The sequence below is a fragment of the Pinus tabuliformis genome, chromosome 6 (assembly GCF_031772625.1).
Source record: "Pinus tabuliformis cultivar Carrire ecotype Pingquan chromosome 6, CPIR1, whole genome shotgun sequence".
Taxonomy (NCBI): Eukaryota; Viridiplantae; Streptophyta; class Pinopsida; order Pinales; family Pinaceae; genus Pinus; species Pinus tabuliformis.
This window is the reverse complement of record NC_142292.1, coordinates 970,014,609-970,033,538: the sequence shown is the minus strand read 5'-3', so window position 1 is coordinate 970,033,538 and position 18,930 is coordinate 970,014,609. Positions and strand designations below refer to the sequence as shown.

General features: G+C 39.6%; 1 protein-coding gene across 2 annotated transcripts in view; it reads right to left on the bottom strand.

Annotated features, from left to right (window-relative positions):
• LOC149262223 (ATP-dependent DNA helicase Q-like 5) overlaps nucleotides 1-17,167 on the bottom strand; it is a 205,141-nt gene extending 187,974 nt beyond the window's left edge. For both annotated transcript variants that reach the window (XR_016258848.1, XM_089423631.1), the window contains exons 1-7: nucleotides 16,680-17,167; nucleotides 7,920-7,973; nucleotides 7,735-7,809; nucleotides 7,363-7,416; nucleotides 7,079-7,123; nucleotides 6,895-6,989; nucleotides 6,655-6,784 (exon numbers count right to left, since the gene is read on the bottom strand). Coding sequence is in view for 1 of the 2 variants with exons in the window: in XM_089423631.1 (XP_089279757.1) it covers nucleotides 6,655-6,784; nucleotides 6,895-6,989; nucleotides 7,079-7,123; nucleotides 7,363-7,416; nucleotides 7,735-7,761 (351 nt within the window). In the remaining variant the exon portion in view is untranslated. The remainder of the gene's footprint in view (nucleotides 1-6,654; nucleotides 6,785-6,894; nucleotides 6,990-7,078; nucleotides 7,124-7,362; nucleotides 7,417-7,734; nucleotides 7,810-7,919; nucleotides 7,974-16,679) is intronic.
• Nucleotides 17,168-18,930: the final 1,763 nt, after the last annotated feature.

Genomic DNA, 18,930 nt, shown 5'->3' with positions numbered 1-18,930 from the left:
AAGTAGTAGTGGCATTTAGATTTGCACACTTTCTTGGTCTTTTTTATTTGGGGTTCATTTCTTTTCATTTTTTCTTTTGACCATTTATTTTTTCACCCTTTGATTTTTCTTTTAGGGTATACCTTCTTTACATTTTTTAATTTTTTTGATTTTTTGATAATATGGAAAAGCTTTGCAAAAGGGATGAACATATTACAGAGCTCAACCTGTCAATCATGAAATATGACACCTATTACTATAGGAGTATAACACCCTCTTAACTAGGGAGGTATTCATAATTACCTATATCTATAGAGGTACATTGAAGATCTCCAAAATGAACTACGAAGAGTTTTAGCACACTCATTGTTGCGGACTAGATTCCTAACCAGGTTAATCTATCCAGGTGGGACTAAGATGGACTAAAGCTTTCAGCCAATCTAGGTACCATCAAGCTTACTAACTAACCATCAACCCAAGGATTTAGGTGCATATCCAAGGTCGGAGCTCCACGACCAATGCCACCCTCCCTCTTCGGGATCTAGACATCAACACATAGGCCAGCCCGATGTCTTCCCAAGCATCCGCCATTAGATGCTTCAACTCTCCCTAATAAACTACATATATCCATTTGTCCAAGCATGCTTCTCGATTGTTCATCCTTCTTTATGGAGAGATTTACCTATTCAAAGACAAACCCCAATCAACAGTAAACTTTCAAATATACATATAAGTAAACACAAACCTTCGAAGTCTTTAATCATCTTGATGCCACTTATATCAAGTTATTCATATGCAACTAGTCAAAAGCTTTTCTTCTTTCATTTCTTCAGCAACACCAAGACATCCTCAAAACTTTGTGGTGCATTCATTCATTCTCCAATTTCTTCTTCAAGGTATCCATCATGACTATCATAATATGCCCTCCCTCTTAACTGGGGAGATGTACTCTTTTCTTCTAACCATGTTTCTTCTCAACTTAGAAAGATCAGCAATTTTCTTTTTCTATAACATCGAAGAAGCTTCAACCTTTCACAACTTCATCAAGGTCATCTTGATCATCCTCATCCTTATAGTTTTCTTCATCATGCTCATCATTATTTTTCAATTGTGAATATCTCCAACATCTTGAAGATTATGCAGCTGCAAAACTTAAACAACAAGTACAACCAAATACAAAAGCATGAAGTTAACTATATCGTAATCATGTCAATACAATAATGGAAGCATTAGACTTTAGACATCAATTAGCTAAACATAGTTAGTGTGAAAAATCGATTACCTGATTCCTACTGCAGCAAATTGATAATATTTCACCTACTTGTTAAATTACTTGAACAAGTTACTTGCAGTTTTCCACGACAAATACTGAAATAAATACACTGCAGCCTACACAAAATAAAATACTGCGGAAACTAAACACTGCACTAGAGAAAAATAAACAAACACATCAACACAATTGTTTTGGACAATGTCCCCGGAAAAACCCAACTCGAGAAAACCGGTGCGACAGCTGAGGTTTTTATTATTATGCAGTAGTTTCTTAGTACAAATCGTTGGATACTCAAACTAGCTATCCAATACAGAGAAATACTGGCAAAAAGTTAGTGAGACGAATTTCACACTAATCCGAGAGATCTGACTCTGATCAGGAGCTTGTTGACTGGCTCCACGCTACTTTTGTGCAGCTTCTATGTCAACCCTACCCAGATATGTGTCACACTGGCTGGGCTCTGCATCAATCCCTCTACTGACCTCCTGTTGTCTGGAAATTCGACCCCCTGGCCCTTCGGTCTCACACCCTGGCTTCTGGCACAGAATCTCGTCTCTCCCAACTGGAATTCGAACTCCCTCTGAAGCTTTGCACTGCCTCTGTGTGGCACTGCACTGCCTCTCTGCCTTCTCTGCCTTGCACTCCCCAAATCTGGAAAACTTCCTCCAGTCTACTATCCTTGCCCCTCTCTCATTGCTTCAACTTTACTAAATCACTTCCGACAACTCACAGCTGCTACTCAAGAAATTGATTCTTAGCAAAATCGAACTGCTTAAGTATAATACTCCAATCACATCGAACTCCTTCTTATAATCTCTCATTGGAGCTCCAACGAACAAATTTAAAACATAATTGATGGCTAAGATTAACTTGGAGTTGATCCTTGTCTTCTTTTGGAAGATTCACACCTGATTTAATTAATACCCTTTAATTAACCAAATTTCATATGTTTAGAGTTAGGGAACCATTTTAAAAAGTTAATTATTTTAATTAAATCATCTCTAGGTTGAATTTTCCCAAACGATTTCTGGGTATTGGAGAATGCATGTGTCTTAGCCTCTCTGCAAAATCTTGGGGCTAGAACACATTCGATGCTACAGAAATCAACATTTAGCATAAGACACATCTGGACTTCAACTTCTTGCTAGGGTTATTGTCATAAACGCTATATCACATCATCAAGACTTAAAGCAAATTAGTCAAGAAATCATTCTATCTAGGGCCTCAATATTATTTAATATTTTTAGAGATATATGGCAAATTTGACTCTGATCCATTACAAACCCTAGATTCCATCTTAGACACAAATCCTTAAATATCAACAATTCAATCAAATAACAATTCTGCTATACATTTTAGACTCTACTAGGGTTTGTTGCAAATTATAGATTTTATTATCAAAACTAAATCATATGGGAAAACAATATCATCATATCTTAGAATATCAATCTCTACCAGGGCTTTGTTACAAACCCTAGAGTTCATAAAATATCAACAATTAGGTTAGCATACTAGCATATACATATCTAGGATCTCATGCACTAGCAATTCATATCAATATCCATGTCTACTAGGTAAAAAAACATTAATACATCAAAATTAGGTATACAACAATTTCATTCGGGCTAGGGTTTTGATTAGAGGAATAAACATCTAGGGTTTCATTCCTAGGATCTTATTTTAGCTAGTACAAGGGTTTTGCTTATAAACCATAATTTATCAAACCTTAAAGATCTAGGATTTCAATACATAACTTAGACATTAACAACAAACCCTAAAGGGCTATCGTTTCTATAACAATACCAAAACATCAAAACAATAGGAATTCTAGATTTCATCAACAACCCTAAGTAGATTAGGGTTTCCATATTAGCATCGACATGCCCTTAGGTTAGGGTTTTACAGTGAATCTTTTTAGGGTTCCATAAGAATGATAATATAATGAAGGTAGATTCAATCTAATGATTAATCACCCTAACAAGAATCTTTGTGATTCAAAACCCTAGACATAACAATGTTAGTAATGTAAAGCAAATTTTAAAAGAAAGAATGACCATACCTTTTGCATGAAGAGAACTTTATAACAAAGCTTATAGTTTAAGACATACCTCGAGTTGTTACTTAACAGACTTTGTATGACATCAATTCTTGAAGGGCAAAACTTCTCCCATGCTTCAAGTCTATCCTTTGAAGTCTCCTCCATAACCCTTGAGTATTCAACAAGCTTTCCTAACATGAAAAATATTTTGGTAAAATGGTGGAGGCTCCCTTTTAATCCAAACTTGAGGGAAACCTACAACTTATCAAGATAAAAGGTGTTCTAACAATATATGTTAGACCTACAAGTTCTAGAAATCAAAACATAAAGGAAAACAATTCATAACTTAAACAGAAAACAAAGAGGGATAAGAGAGAGAGGACTTAGTAGTATTAGTCCTTGTCTTTTGTTTCTTCAGTCTTGCTCTTCTTAGGTGGTGCTTCATCAGCAATATTTGCTTGATCCCTATCTCTCCTTTTATTCCGTGGATTCTTCAGACAAAGATTCTTGTAATGACCCATCTTATGACAATTGTATCATTTAATCTTTGATAGGTCTACTTTCTTCTTTGGTTCTTTAAACTTCTTGAAGGTTCCCTTCTTCTTGTGATGAGTAGAATAAGCATTTGAGATGTTCTCTTCTTCATCCTCCTTGTTGTTTACTAACGATATTTTGGCTTCTTCTTGACTGCATGCATTTCACATTTGTTTGAATGTTGGAGAATACTTCCAACTGTTGATTCCTAATGCAAATGCGCTACAAGATTTCAGTACACCTACAAGAGCAATAATTACGAGCTCCTTTTCTAGTACAATTTCATCTATTGCTTTAAGTTCATCTCTGATTCTAGATATCCTTATAAAAAAGGATGCCACAATATCATCTTTCATCATCTTGATAGTTCTTAATTCATTCTTGAGGCTTGCTATTTGACCAATGTTCTTGATTGTGAATAACTTGGATAGAGCTTCATACATTTCTTGAGCAGAATCTATGTTGGATATGTACAGAATGAGGTTGTCCTCTACTCCATCCACTATTAGGTTCATTGCCAAGATCTCGGTTTCTTTGAACTTTGCTTTCTTTGCTTCATTTGTAGGCTTCTTGATTCTTCCTAGAGCAAGATCCAAAACTTTGTTCTTTTCGAGGATGAGATCTATCCTCTTTTTCCAGGCGTTGTAGTTGGAGGCTCCTTATAGTTTGTTTTCTCCCTTCATTGAGTTAGGCATAGTTCTTGTCGATAGTAGATTCTTCTTATATAGTCCTTTTCCTTGATGACCTTCCTTCAATCTTCTTTTCTTCAATAGATCTTTAGGCTGCCTTTTTCCTTCTTCTTCACCTTAGCTCTGATACCATGTTGGAAAATCAGAAAGACAGAAATATTTTCTCTTTTGGATAATTACTTGTGATTTCTTTGAGTTATTATTGTTTTTCTTATGTTCTTCTTTTATCTTAGTTCATCATGCAATTACCAAAACCAAAACACGAAGATCAAGGACACTATATGTAGGCACATAACCAAGGCAAAACCCCTATATAGGGGAAAACCCAATCAAGAACTCTTCCTTTAGTAATTCAAATGAGATAGACCAAGAACCTAGACCAACAGGCCTTCCTCCTCCACCAAGTCATCCTTCCAAGATGATTTAGTAGTCTCTTCTTATCCAGTAAATTCAACTCAAAAACAATCCAGAAATTTTGGCTTCCCAGTAACAGAAATTCGACCCAACTTCAGGACTGCAGTTTCGATCTAGCAATTTCAATAGCTTCAGCCTAGCAGCTTCACAACTTCGACCTTGATGCAGCTTCACAACTTCAACCTTGATGCAACAACTTCACAACTTCAACCTTGATGCAGCTTCACAGCTTTGATTCAGCTTCACAGCTTCGATGCAGTTTCCCAACTTCAATGTAGCTTTAGAATTTCATTGCACATGAGAGAGAGAGAGACCCAAAAACTTCGATTCCAGCTTCCTTCTTGAACTTCACATTTTTTTTTGCTCCCAGCTATTGCAATTCGAACTTGTGTGAGATGTGCTACCAAATGAGTCGAGTTTCTCCAATATATAGTGAGTTTGTGAGGTCGAATTCCCTTGTTAAGGCTGACTCGTCCTTTCTTGAGGCCGACTTGTTGGAGGAGGCCTAATTGACCTATTTTACAATAAAATAAATTTCTTCTTTGACAAATAAATCCCAAGAAAGGTTCTTTACAATATGTCATGGACAAGGACACTTGACATAAACCCTAGAAGCCTTCAATGGAGGCTTTGACCTAAAAAAAAATTGACCCAAGCATGAAACCCATGCTTTAATAAGTCAATTTATTTAATAATAAAATTAGTTTTTCTCTCTTTTGATAAATACATTTCATTATGACTCATGTACAATTATGAACATTGACACTAGTTACATTCTTCAACAGAGAAGGGGTCTTAAAAGTTAAAACCCTCATAGCTCCAGCTCAAGAAAATAGAAGATTTGATCCATAATTGATGATGCCCATTTGATCACAACTCTTCTCTATTTATACATTTTTCCATGGCCTCCAAAATCAGAGGAGTTGTGGGTGCAACCCTCAATTTTGGATTTTTTTGCCCCAGCCGAACCAAATTTTCCCAACTTTTGCCCAATGTTGCCCCAACATAGGAACAAATGGATTTTTATCCCTTTATCAAGACTATAGCCTACGGGGCCGGATAGGCTATTTCGACCTTCACTAATCCATCAATTTAGAGAGGACATTACAAAGCCAACAAAAATGGATTTCATTCTCACATGAATATTTGGATGGTAATCTAATAAATTATTGGGTTGAAATAAGTATAGTGGATTTGCTTGCACGTTATTATTGAAACATTTTCCCAATGGAAATCAAAAACCCAATGTTAATGCTAATCGAATGTATTTCACTGTAAATGAAAATAAAATTAGATTGGATTGAGAGTTAGGTTCTGGATTTAACAAAAGGTTTGGAAGAAAAGGTTGAAATGCTCTTCAAGAATGTGACACAAAAATGGCATTTTGGACAGGGTTGTTACAAGATGACAGAGCCTGGTATATTGATGTTGCTCAATGAATAGCACAATCACATTTGGTTCATCTCTGAGGAGCCTGTATGCAAACTCTAAACCTATGTTTACGAGAGCATGCCTAACATTTGGCCAAAAATTATAGTTTCAGTTAAATTAAAACATGAAAAACATAGAACTTACAGCTATATGAGTTGTTCATGAATGGTCACCGCTTAAAAAATAAATATTTAATAAACATATAAAGATAAGAGAAATTCAGTCTGAACAAACATGAATAGTCAAGGCTTGCTGTCAAAATTAAATAGGATGAGAACTTAACATGCATTTCATACCTCCTCTTTAAGATCGAATCTCCTGGATGCAGATGCAATGTTTAAGGAGTAAATATGTGTGGGTGTATCCTTGTAGGGTATAAATAACTCACACAAGAACTTGTTCACTGCATACTCATCTGCACCATCACTGCTGATGCAAAAAATTACAAGTAAAGATCCATCTATCATTTTGGCTAGGAAAGGACTGTAATTTCCTATACACACACAATTCAGATCCTAAAGAAATAGAAAACACACCTGTAAGAAAGACTCCGAATTTTGAAATAAGTGATTTCATCCAAAAACAGATGGCAATAAGCCAATCTGCCATCTCGACCTGCACGGCCTGTCTCCTACACCAACAATCTAAGGTTTGAGTCACTTAAAGAATTACAGAAGAAAATTAGCTTTCTTAGTTAATGAAATAAAAACTAACACTGACCTGAACATAATGCTCCAAACTTCCAGGCAAACTATAATGAATCACCTGTCACACACAAAATCAGAACCCTATCACTAAACATGGAAAGCACCAGTTATGGACACAAAGAGAACATCTGCAATTGCAACAAGCCAATAAGTAATATCAAACATTTAAAACTTCGCCATTGTGTTAATATGTGAAGTACAATTGGCAATGGTTTTTAACATTCACCAATGAACATGCTAAATGAAATTTATAGACCAATTTTAGTTATCAACTCCACAATATTAATGGTTACATACAGCTTCCACATCGCTCTTGTCAAAACCCATACCAAACGCTACAGTTGCAACCACCTTCAACCACAGCAGAAGCAAACATGTTTAAACATTTAAATGGAGCCATATTAACACAACTAATTGAAATGCTACTTTACAAACTGATACCGGCAATCAAATCTATAGTAAACACTAAAAAATAAAAAACCGACCATGGGGCATGAATATCAATGGTCAAAAAAATTTGTTAATAAGAAAACAACTCAACTGGGAATTGCAGATAACCTTTTTGCCTCTATAAATAAACTAGAAACCACATATGTCACAAGTAACAACCCCAACCAAGGTGAGGACACCTCCCAAATCCACCGATGAGCAGCATTTGAATTAGCTTACCACACGAAGCTTGTTAGAGCAAAACATGTCCTGAGTTTTCCTTCGATCCTTTGCAGGTAAGCCACTATGATAGCTCTGCATGTAATACAATATCAGTTGACATGCATTTAGAGACACTCAAGACTGGAGCTTCTTTACGACCAGAAATCAATGAAAATAAATCAAGCAATGACTGAAATCCTAACATTTGCATGAATATTATTATCACGAAGAAACTTGCTGACAAAATCTGTCTCAGCCTGCAAAACAAGGGATGCAGAAGTAGTCAATCTTACTATCTTCAATGAGAATTTTGGCAGAAGATTTTAGAAACTCTCGAATGTATATTTGAAACTTGCAAGAGTAATTACTGACATTATGCATTCAAAACTTCCTTCAAAATCAATTCAATTAAAACAATACATTTTTCCTTCAATAAGCCAATTCAATTAAAACAATACAAGAACGTTTGACATCTAGCCTATCCCAAAACTCATGTTCTTGAGTAGAAACATTGCAGATTTATATTCTAGAGATAATAAAGTTTTGCCTTATTTTCAAACTATACTTATCCACGTTGATTACAAAACTTCATTAGTTCATGCTTGCCCACAATATTACCGAATCAAAGTTATCCATTCAATTAAGCTGCATGGAAATGAATATGGATTCCCCAGGACTTTTAGAAAGCTAGGATCTGGACATGGGGAAATGGCATATATTAAATAAATATATAGCTATACATGATTATATTTCATCCAAAAAAAAGCCATGAACCAGAAAAAAATAAAATTCAGATCTTCAAAAATATTTCGCTCCAAATTGCTCTCAGAAACTCAAAAATGCAGGCTGTCATGAAAAACTCAGATTATTTGTGTTTTAAGACGTGCAGTGGGGCTATGTTATAGGCAAAAGTTATGGTCCTCTGCCACATCCAAACTGGAAAGGAATCCTGGAGCAGATCTAGATCTGGATCTGTGGAAACATGGACCCAATTCCAGATCTGTGGAAATGCAGATCCTGAATCATCCATAGGTGGATCCAGTAACATAGATGCTCAATAAGGAGCAGTAGGATTCATGATTCATGCTCCTGTTTATGCAATTTATAATTAGGAAGTGCAACTCTCTATAGTCTTTGCCCCAACTTCTAATGTTTTGTCAAATGAAGAGAATACTCCTACCCCTCAATCTCTACATTCATTTGAAGAAATACTATTCAACTTTCCACCTGTTACCTCCCAAACCCTTACTTCTTGAGATGAAATGCATAAAGAACAAGACCCTAGGGGCACCAGAGAAGGGCTACCTAATGTCACAATGGTAGCTCCTTCACACACTTTTGGCTGGCTCTCCTCCTGCACAAGGGTGGTATTCTTACGAAACCCTAAGTCAACAAAAGGACAATCACAAGGAATAGTTTCCTGACTTAGGAAGACAAATCTAAAGTAGGATTGGTGCCTAAAGTACTGTTGAGGATATGGAATCTATAAGGCAGCCAACAAATGTTATTTTCTTATGACGATATGACAGCATATAACTGAAATGAAGAACTGACAGCAAACATAGCTTGCTGGCTGCTAACACACAAATTTCTTGAGAGGAATCCAAATCAAGAAAGACCTCCAGAAATGTCAAAGAGAGTATCCATTACAAGATTCAGAAAGAAGATACATAACAGCATTTTCCAGTAATAGACACAATGAACCTAAAGGGAGAATGAACCACAATCAAAATTCTTCTAATCAAGGAACAGAATTATATGGATTACAGCTCTTTGGAACACACTTATGCAAAAAAGTTGAACATTAGTCTTCAGAAATTAGGTTCGAAAGATGTGCTTCAAGCTCCAATAAAATTCTGAACAATGGTCTCTAGGAATTCTCCAAAATTTCAACCACCATAAACAATAGGAGGAGCCTCTTTATATAGAGAAGAAGCTCAAAATATCCTCACAATAAAATAAAAATATCCAAAACTAGATCCATGATCTCTTCCAGAAATTTAAAAACAAATTTTACGTTCTAACATCTAAGTCACAAGTCAAACAAATAGTAAAATAATGCTAGATTCCAAGAGGGAATGCTACATGCCACGCTCTCCAAGTGGGATGCCTCCTACAAATATAGCTATTTAAGCACAAATAAACAAAGAGAACGATGTGTGGACCCTTCTTCTAGGATGCACTCCTCTAGACTAGCAATCAAGTGTTAGTAGCATGCTAAAAATAACCCAACAACCAGGATAACCTCCCAAAGTCTCCATAAGTTAATCATTTGATGCATAATCACCCTCAATGAATGTGCCAAGTGATGGATCAATGGAAGAGGATAGTGTGTCCGTATAGATCCACATACAAAATTGTTGTAATTTGTTATCATAAAAACTAGCACCTCAGTGTAAAGCCTTCACAAGGTGTCAATACTTAGCGGAACATCGAAAGCATTACTGTTATCAACTTAGCAACAACTTCCCTTGTTTTAGTGAAGGAAATCCAACACAAGAGAGGTTTCCCTAGTAGGACTTAGGACTCCTAAGGCAAGACGCAATCCTAAGACAACCTAAGTATCTAGCAAATTCACCACCAAAGAGATGTATCAAGCAAGTCATACATAACATGGTTACTAAAAGTAAATTCCAGATTTGGTTTAAAGTGTTCTAAGCTAAGTTACCAAGATTTAGATTCGGATGTGGATACAAAACATCCCATTTTTTGAAAAGCCAACATCCATATAAGGCAGGGAAATGACAAGTACAAACAATATACATGTAATTTTATAATTTTTATCAATTTTATTTACATAAATAAATAAATATATAAGATTAATAATCATATAATCAATGTGTCATTTATAAATAAACAATAATTATTATTTTTTAGCAGTTACATTACATTAGTTAACTGGCTATAAATTTTACTTTTAACACTACATGGTTTATAAACTTTACCATTTATTATCAAGTTATCCATCTGAGTTTCTCCTCGGCCTCCCCCTCTCAGAGACCACACAATATTATTGATATTAGTTAAGAGTTGCCAATCCGTACATCAGGCCACATCTTCTCAGAGCATTAGAGAGAGCTCCAAGCAAAATCCAAAGTAAAGCACCTTTTGCTCATCAACCTACCTCCCATATCTGTAGGTGCAACCAGAGATTCATTTAGAGTTTCCTTGTTTTGACCTTGGATGCTAGTAGCATCCCTCACTCGTACATTCCCACACCCACCACCACCCCCTAGATCATGCACTTGAGCTCCCAGGCAGTTCCAGAAGACTCCGACAACAAGGCAGTGCCCAATTCAACCCACTTGCCCTTGGTTATCAAACTCATAAGACCTTGACATCATCGGCCCCATAGTCCAATCTCTCTCTCACTCTCTCTCTCTCTTGACAAGTTCTTGGGTTGGAATGTTCAACTTTCCAGTCTTGAACAAACTCACTTAGTGTTTTGTATCGATGTACCTTTGTCATGGTTTCATGCATATGGTTTGATGTTTTACTTACATAGGTTTCTTTCTTTGTATTATTTTTGACATTTTCTAAGAGTTGCACTAGTACTTCCACATTGTATTCATCATGGTTGTACTTATTTATTAAATTTCCTTAAACCCTAGCAACTAGCAAGTTATTCCTCGTAATTTGCTTGTTATAAATTGATTTAAACAATAGCTTACTAAATAAAATGCACTGCAAGGATTTTAACTGTGAAATAAAAAATAAATTCAACATAAGCAAATTAAACCAATCTCAAACATGCACACAAAATATTCCTGCCCTTCAAATTTGCTATTCATTAAAAATAATATATCAACACACAATGGTTTTACCAATCTAAGAAATAAATTGTCCACTAGGAAAATTACAAGCTACAACAAATACTGTGAATAAAATATATAAAAAAATAACACAAATTGATATAAATAATAATAATCATGAACAATGATTAATTAACTAATAATTAGTAATGAAAAGGCATGTTTCATAAGGACATGATCATTCATGAAGGGGCACCTGCCTAGGTATATAAGCAAACCCACATTTGTAACAATAATCATATCTCATATCTTTTGTACATTCTTATATAAATATATTTGTCATATCATGGATATTTATATATTTCAGATCTTCTAAGTATTATACTGCATATATCAACTTTGTTCATAACATTGGTATCAGAGTTGTTAGATCCTCTGTGTAAGGCCCTCGAGTCCTGGGCAGACACGAGGTGGGCGAACATCCCTTTACCCGGCGGTTGGACCGTGGGCACGACCCGAGCGGGCGCCCTTGCACAATGGGCGGGCGGCCCGACGAGTTGATGTGCGACGGGCACGACGAGCCGAGGCGCAGGTGCGGTCACCCGGCGAGCCGAGGTGCGGTCACCCGACCCGGTGGACGAGCTGACGAGTTGAGGTTCGGGCGCAGACACCCGACGAGCTGCGGACGAGCTGCGGCGAGTTGATATGCGGGTGCGGCCACCCGACCCAGCGAACAGGCATGGCGGTTGAGGTTCGGGCGCGACGAACCGACGAGCCGATGCGTTAGGCGGAAGGGCGACCCGTGGGCGACCCGCGCCCGATGGGCAGACGACCGAGCGACAGACATATGCGATGGCCGGTTATGTGGTGAACGCGGGTATGGTTCGACGAAGGCGCGATATAACATGGGCGACACGGTTCGAGCAGCGGACGGCGAGTGCGGAGGAAGGGCGACCCGGGCGGGCGCCCCTTCACACGACGGGCGGACAATGCGACAGCAACTAGGCAGCATGCGACAAAGGGCGGACAGCAGTGCGACGTAAGGGCAAGCTGGCTGCGACGTTATGGGGCGCACATATTACACTTAAGAATTATGCGATGGAGTTTTGCAGACTTTATAAGGGGCGTAGGGAGGCCTTGCACTTGGGCAAAGGCCGACCTACTAAAACGTAAAGTAGGGGCTCCTAAGCATGAGTTATGGGGTCGGCCCAAGAGCTGACACCCCTTCACCAAATGGTTAGTAAGCCTATATATGGATGGCGCAGAAACTCCATTTGGACATCAAGCAGTTCGATCATCTTCTACAACTTAGAGCGAAGGGTAAAAGGAAGTGCGCAGTTCTGAGCTGCGCATAGCTCATGCGCTAAGGCACAAGGGCGCAGATCTTACCGGGACTTGGCAGAGGTTGTACGAAGGTCATTCTAAAAACAGTTTTGGTGCAGAACTGAATTGGAGGAGTTCTGGTGGCTCGAGTGAGCACGCTCCTACCAAGAGAGGTTGGCATATGTATGTAAAGGCTGTCTTGCCTCAATTGTAAATATTTCTAAGTGCTGGCCGTGGACTTTGCCCAGCACACTTGTATGATGTATTATTGAAGGTTTTCATAATATATTATTATTGGGCGGACTTGTTCGGGAGTTGCCCCTCCCTGTATAATTGTGTGCAATTGTTATGTTCTCGGTTTAATTGCATATTGAACGTGTATGAAGATTAATGCATTTTACTTAATTGAGAAAGATGAATTAAGTATGTTAATGTGGAAAGGCGTAGTCCATGTGCATGAGTATTGAAAGTGCAGGGTGGTGCCGCACCTCGCCAGACACGGTTGAAAGACTACCGTAGGCTTAGGGGCGTGATAGGTGGTATCAGAGCAGGGTTGCTCGTGGAAACTTGGACAAGGTCGTCTTGGTTGAAATTGAAGGTGAATCTGCTCGGTCTAGAGCTGGTGAGCAGGTTGTTCGTGGCAAGCTCTTGCAAGTGAAGGAAATCGTTGTTCTATTTGCAGGTGACTTGGTAAAGATGTCTATCTTGGAGAAATTGGGTTATGCTACCCTCGAAGAATTTGAAGCAGAAATAGTCGAGGAGTCAGAGAAGTTAAGACAAGGATTTATAGATTGTGGTAAAAGATTGACTGAAACAAGAAGCGCTCTTCGTGCCTTGGTGGAGGGAGCAGCCTCAGGCCTAGATGAGGAAGAAGCCCATCGACTTGCAAAAGAGGGAATCCTACTTGAAACCGAAATCAAGGGACTAGAGCTGAGACATGCATTAAATCAGAAAAAAAGGGGTTGTTTAGACCTTGAGGTGAGGTACCGCAAGGCCATGAAAGAAACGGTCAAATCGAATGAAAAACAAAAAGGAGAGAGTGGGGAAGGGACCTCACGAGCACAAGAACACTTAGTAATAGAAATCTCTTCTACCGATGATCTTCACGATGAAGCTGCAAGTGAGGAAGGCCTGAGTGCTACTTCCAAAGCAGTGATTGATGTGGATTGTGAAAGAAGGGACCCAGAAAGAAACAGATTGAAGTATGTTCAGATGAAGGTTGGAAGTGCTGATGTACTCACTATGGTGGATAGTGGTGCTTCACACAACTTCATGGGTGAAGATACTACGAGAAGGATTGGACTGAAATTTGTACCGGTGAAGGCACAAATGAAGAGGGTGAATTCTCCTCCTATGAACATTCTTGGTATAGCTGAGAAGGTGGACACTACTCTTGGTGAATGGACCGGGAAAGTGGACTTCACTATAGTAAGGATTGATGACTATGAGGCCGTATTGGGGATGGAGTTCATGAAACAATATGAGGCTATGGTCGTACCACATTTGAGGAAACTCTTCATTTATGATGGAAGGGAAGATGTGCCCATTGGTGTTCCAACCATTGGTGTAACAAAACCTGATCATAAGTTAGGAGGAATGCAGATGGAAGATAAGGAGAAGATGAACAAGCGGTTGTCTACCGTTGAGACAAAGCTTGTGGAGCAGTCATTGGTCATCCGATCACTTTCAGATAGCATCTTGGACTTGTCAAGAAGGCTAGAGCTGGTGGAGGACGATGATGATGATGTCGATGAGGTATATGTGAGGCCGAACATCCAGAAGGAAGATCGAGAGGCATATCTACAAAGGATGGAGGTTGAGGATCCTGACAGATGGATTGAGCTGATTAGTGAGAGAGAGCCACCTGGCTCCTCCCCCTCCACATCTTCTTAGATGACATAGAAGATGGGGCTCATTGTTGGCTGCTCAAGGCAGTGAGCCCTTAGACATGTTTTGAGCAGGTATGGTGATCATAACATGCTGCAGGAAGATGGGGTTTCCATGGACCTGAGCATGAGATCGTGGAGATGAGTGTTGACACATGACTGAGATGTGTAGCACTTATACATGAGCAGTTTGCACATGGAGATGACTTGATGGAGACAAGGCCTTATATATGTTGCAGTGATGTTTGCCTTATATGGAGGAGTCTACATCATGGTCGATGCAGTCTTGGTGGAGAGCTACTGAGATGGTGTGTTGTCGAGGACGACAACGATTTCGGGTGGAGGAGGATGTAAGGCCCTCGAGTCCTGGGCAGACACGAGGTGGGCGAACATCCCTTTACCCGGCGGTTGGACCGTGGGCACGACCCGGGCGGGCGCCCTTGCACGATGGGCGGGCGGCCCGACGAGTTGATGTGCGACGGGCACGACGAGCCGAGGCGCAGGTGCGGTCACCCGGCGAGCCGCCGAACCGGCGGATGGACACGGCGAGCCGAGGTGCGGTCACCCGACCCGGCGGACGAGCTGACGAGTTGAGGTTCGGGCGCAGACACCCGACGAGCTGCGGACGAGCTGCGGCGAGTTGATATGCGGGTGCGGCCACCCGACCCGGCGAACAGGCATGGCGGTTGAGGTTCGGGCGCGACGAACCGACGAGCCGATGCGTTAGGCGGAAGGGCGACCCGTGGGCGACCCGCGCACGATGGGCGGGCGACCCGTGGGCGACCCGCGCCCGATGGGCGGACGACCGAGCGACAAACATATGCGATGGACGGTTATGTGGTGAACGCGGGTATGGTTCGACGAAGGCGCGATACAACATGGGCGGCACGGTTCGAGCAGCGGACGGCGAGTGCGGAGGAAGGGCGACCCGGGCGGGCGCCCCTTCACACGACGGGCGGACAATGCGACAGCAACCGGGCAGCGTGCGACAAAGGGCGGACAGCAGTGCGACGTAAGGGCGAGCTGGCTGCGACGTTATGGGGCGCACATATTACACTTAAGAATTATGCGATGGAGTTTTGCAGACTTTATAAGGGGCGTAGGGAGGCCTTGCACTTGGGCAAAGGCCGACCTACTAAAATGTAAAGTAGGGGCTCCTAAGCATGAGTTATGGGGTCGGCCCAAGAGCTGACACCCCTTCACCAAATGGTTAGTAAGCCTATATATGGATGGCGCAGAGACTCCATTTGGACATCAAGCAGTTCGATCATCTTCTACAACTTAGAGCGAAGGGTAAAAGGAAGTGCGCAGTTCTGAGCTGCGCATAGCTCATGCGCTAAGGCACAAGGGCGCAGATTTTACCGGGACTTGGCAGAGGTCGTACGAAGGTCATTCTAAAGGCAGTTTTGGTGCAGAACTGAATTGGAGGAGTTCTGGTGGCTCGGGTGAGCACGCTCCTACCAAGAGAGGTTGGCATATGTATGTAAAGGCTGTCTTGCCTCAATTGTAAATATTTCTAAGTGCTGGTCGTGGACTTTGCCCGGCACACTTGTATGATGTATTATTGAAGGTTTTCATAATATATTATTATTGAGCGGACTTGTTCGGGAGTTGCCCCTCCCTCTATAATTGTGTGCAATTGTTATGTTCTCGGTTTAATTGCATATTGAACGTGTATGAAGATTAATGCATTTTACTTAATTGAGAAAGATGAATTAAGTATGTTAATGTGGAAAGGCGTAGTCCATGTGCATGAGTATTGAAAGTGCAGGGTGGAGCCGCACCTCGCCAGACACGGTTGAAAGACTACCGTAGACTTGGGGGCGTGACACTCTGGCTGCCTAACCACTGCACAGAACCAGTCTGATTTGGCCTTTAGCCATTAACCCTTCATCAACTTTGTTATCGTTGCAATTGAAACATTTCGCTACACAAAGTTTGGAGCTTCTCCATTTTGCAAATTTCATTGTCTAAATAAATAAATACAATGAATGTTATATACAAATTAAAGAAAGCAGCGCAGCAGCCGCATGGCCCAATAGTCCGACAGACCACAAACACACTGCAGCAGTCTTCTCTTCTGTCGTCGTCGGACCCTATACCCAATGTCGGTCAACTCCTCCCACGCCACCGTCGGAACCTTGTCGACTGTCTCCTATCTGTGGCGCTACCATCCAGTATGGCTGACTCATCCAACCGCTAACGTCCCGCTCCTATCGATCACAGCACGCAGTCCCGCAGGCCCATCACAGCACACAGCCAACGACACCACCAATTGTCGTCAGAGTAGCCATCGTCGTCGACTAAACTAGCAATCCGACAACACTCTGTAGAATTCGCTTGTAGCTTCAATCTGCCACCCAAACAAGAATTCCCTGCACGATTCCGTCTATCAATTTGTGCACGTTGATTCCTAAGCGACTTCCCGTCCAGTTACACCCTTCCAACAGTAAATTTAATGATTGGGAGTGAAAAGCTTAACACAGAAAAATAAATTATTGGTCTTAAAATAGAAAAATGAAAAGGTCTTAATGGGTTTCAACAGGTGGAAGATACACAAATAAAAAGGTTTATCAAAGTTTAATAAAGAGGGACGGATTATATTTATATATAAATACGCACCAAGTATGAACGAGTTATATAAAAGAGATCAATAAAGAGGTTTTTTAAAGTTTAATAAAGGGAAAATGTATTATATGCTTCGAAAAAAGAGCGAAGGAAATATTATATATAAAAAGAGACAAAGTACAAATGAATCATACAAAGGAGATAAGTAAAGAGGCAATATTTATTATTTAATTTCTTAAAACACCAAGTGAAAGTAAAAGGACAATATTATATGGTAACACATTTAAATCCTCAATAAGAGGAAGGAAGAATATTTAACAAAAATTTTTGGGGGAGTTGTGTTAAAGGGTATTTATTTTTAAATTGTGAGACGTTACTTTTTATTCATTACTTTTTATTGAAGTTACAAGGTTATTGTAAAAAGTCAAGAAAGAGCAAAAGATTAATTCCATATATAAGTCAACATTTTAGATTAAACGTCCATTTTTGTAAAACAGAAATTGGATATTGGTGGATTCATACAAATTGTGAAATATGTTGTCTAACATGTGGGAAATTATTTAGTATGGAAGAACGTCAAAGTAATGAGTTGATATGAATGAAAAGATTAAAGGAAGAACTCGGAAAACTTGAACAAAAAATTGAGATATCAAAAAAGAAACATAAATACCTGGAAGATATGTTATACAACATGTCAAAAGAAAAGAATGAGAAATTTTTTGTGTCTAAGGGACCATAGTAAAAAATTACCTGCAAAGGTGAAAAAGTACAAAAATGCAAAGAAAAAATTAGAAGTGTTGCAAGGGCCAAAATTTATGGGCAGTTGTTGGGGGCCGAAAGTATGGGATTTTGGCAATTGCAGGAGGGCCATAATTATGGCTCAAATCAGGCAGAGCAAAGTGTTGGATCAGGTTGGGAGGCTTGACTTGGAGGGTTTGACCAAGTGTGACCTAGTTAATGACTAGAAGGTCTAGGTGTGTCTCTTGTTGAACAAAAGAATTTCTCTATTGAAAAGGTTGTTGGGTTTTCCCCTTAGTGGGTTTTCCTAGGGTAAATCTTGTCTTCTCTTTGTGCATTGTGATCTTTACTGTTCTACTATTCTTGTATGGTTGAATTTATGAAGTATAATTGTTGAATGATATATTGGAATAATTAAAAGAAGATCAACATCAAAAGTAATTATCAGTTTTTCAGAAATATTGTGCTAGTCTATATTTCACTTAGAAAATCAACATGGTAGCAGTCTATATTTCACTTAGAAAATCAACATGGTAGCAGAGCTTTGGTGAAGGAAGGAACACTGGGATCACCTTTGAAGAAACCCTACATTGAGATCTCTATTGTTGAAGTTTCACTTGTTGATTTGCATCCATGGCTTCTTCTATGAAATCTGAGAACAAGTTGGAAGCAGCCTCAAATTTCAAAGCTTGGAAACTTAGAATTGATCTTATTCTTACAAAGAACAAAGTTTTGGATATTGTGATAGGAAAAGTTGTAGAACTAGCAAATATTGCAAGAAAGGAGAAGTTTAAGGAGGATGACATCACTGCCATGAGTCTTATTGTGGACTCCATCAAAGATCATCTAATTCCCTATATTGCAAAGCTTGATACTTTTAAGAAGATGTATGATGCCCTAACTAATCTATTTACAATCAAGAATGTTGTTCAATCCATGAGCCTGAA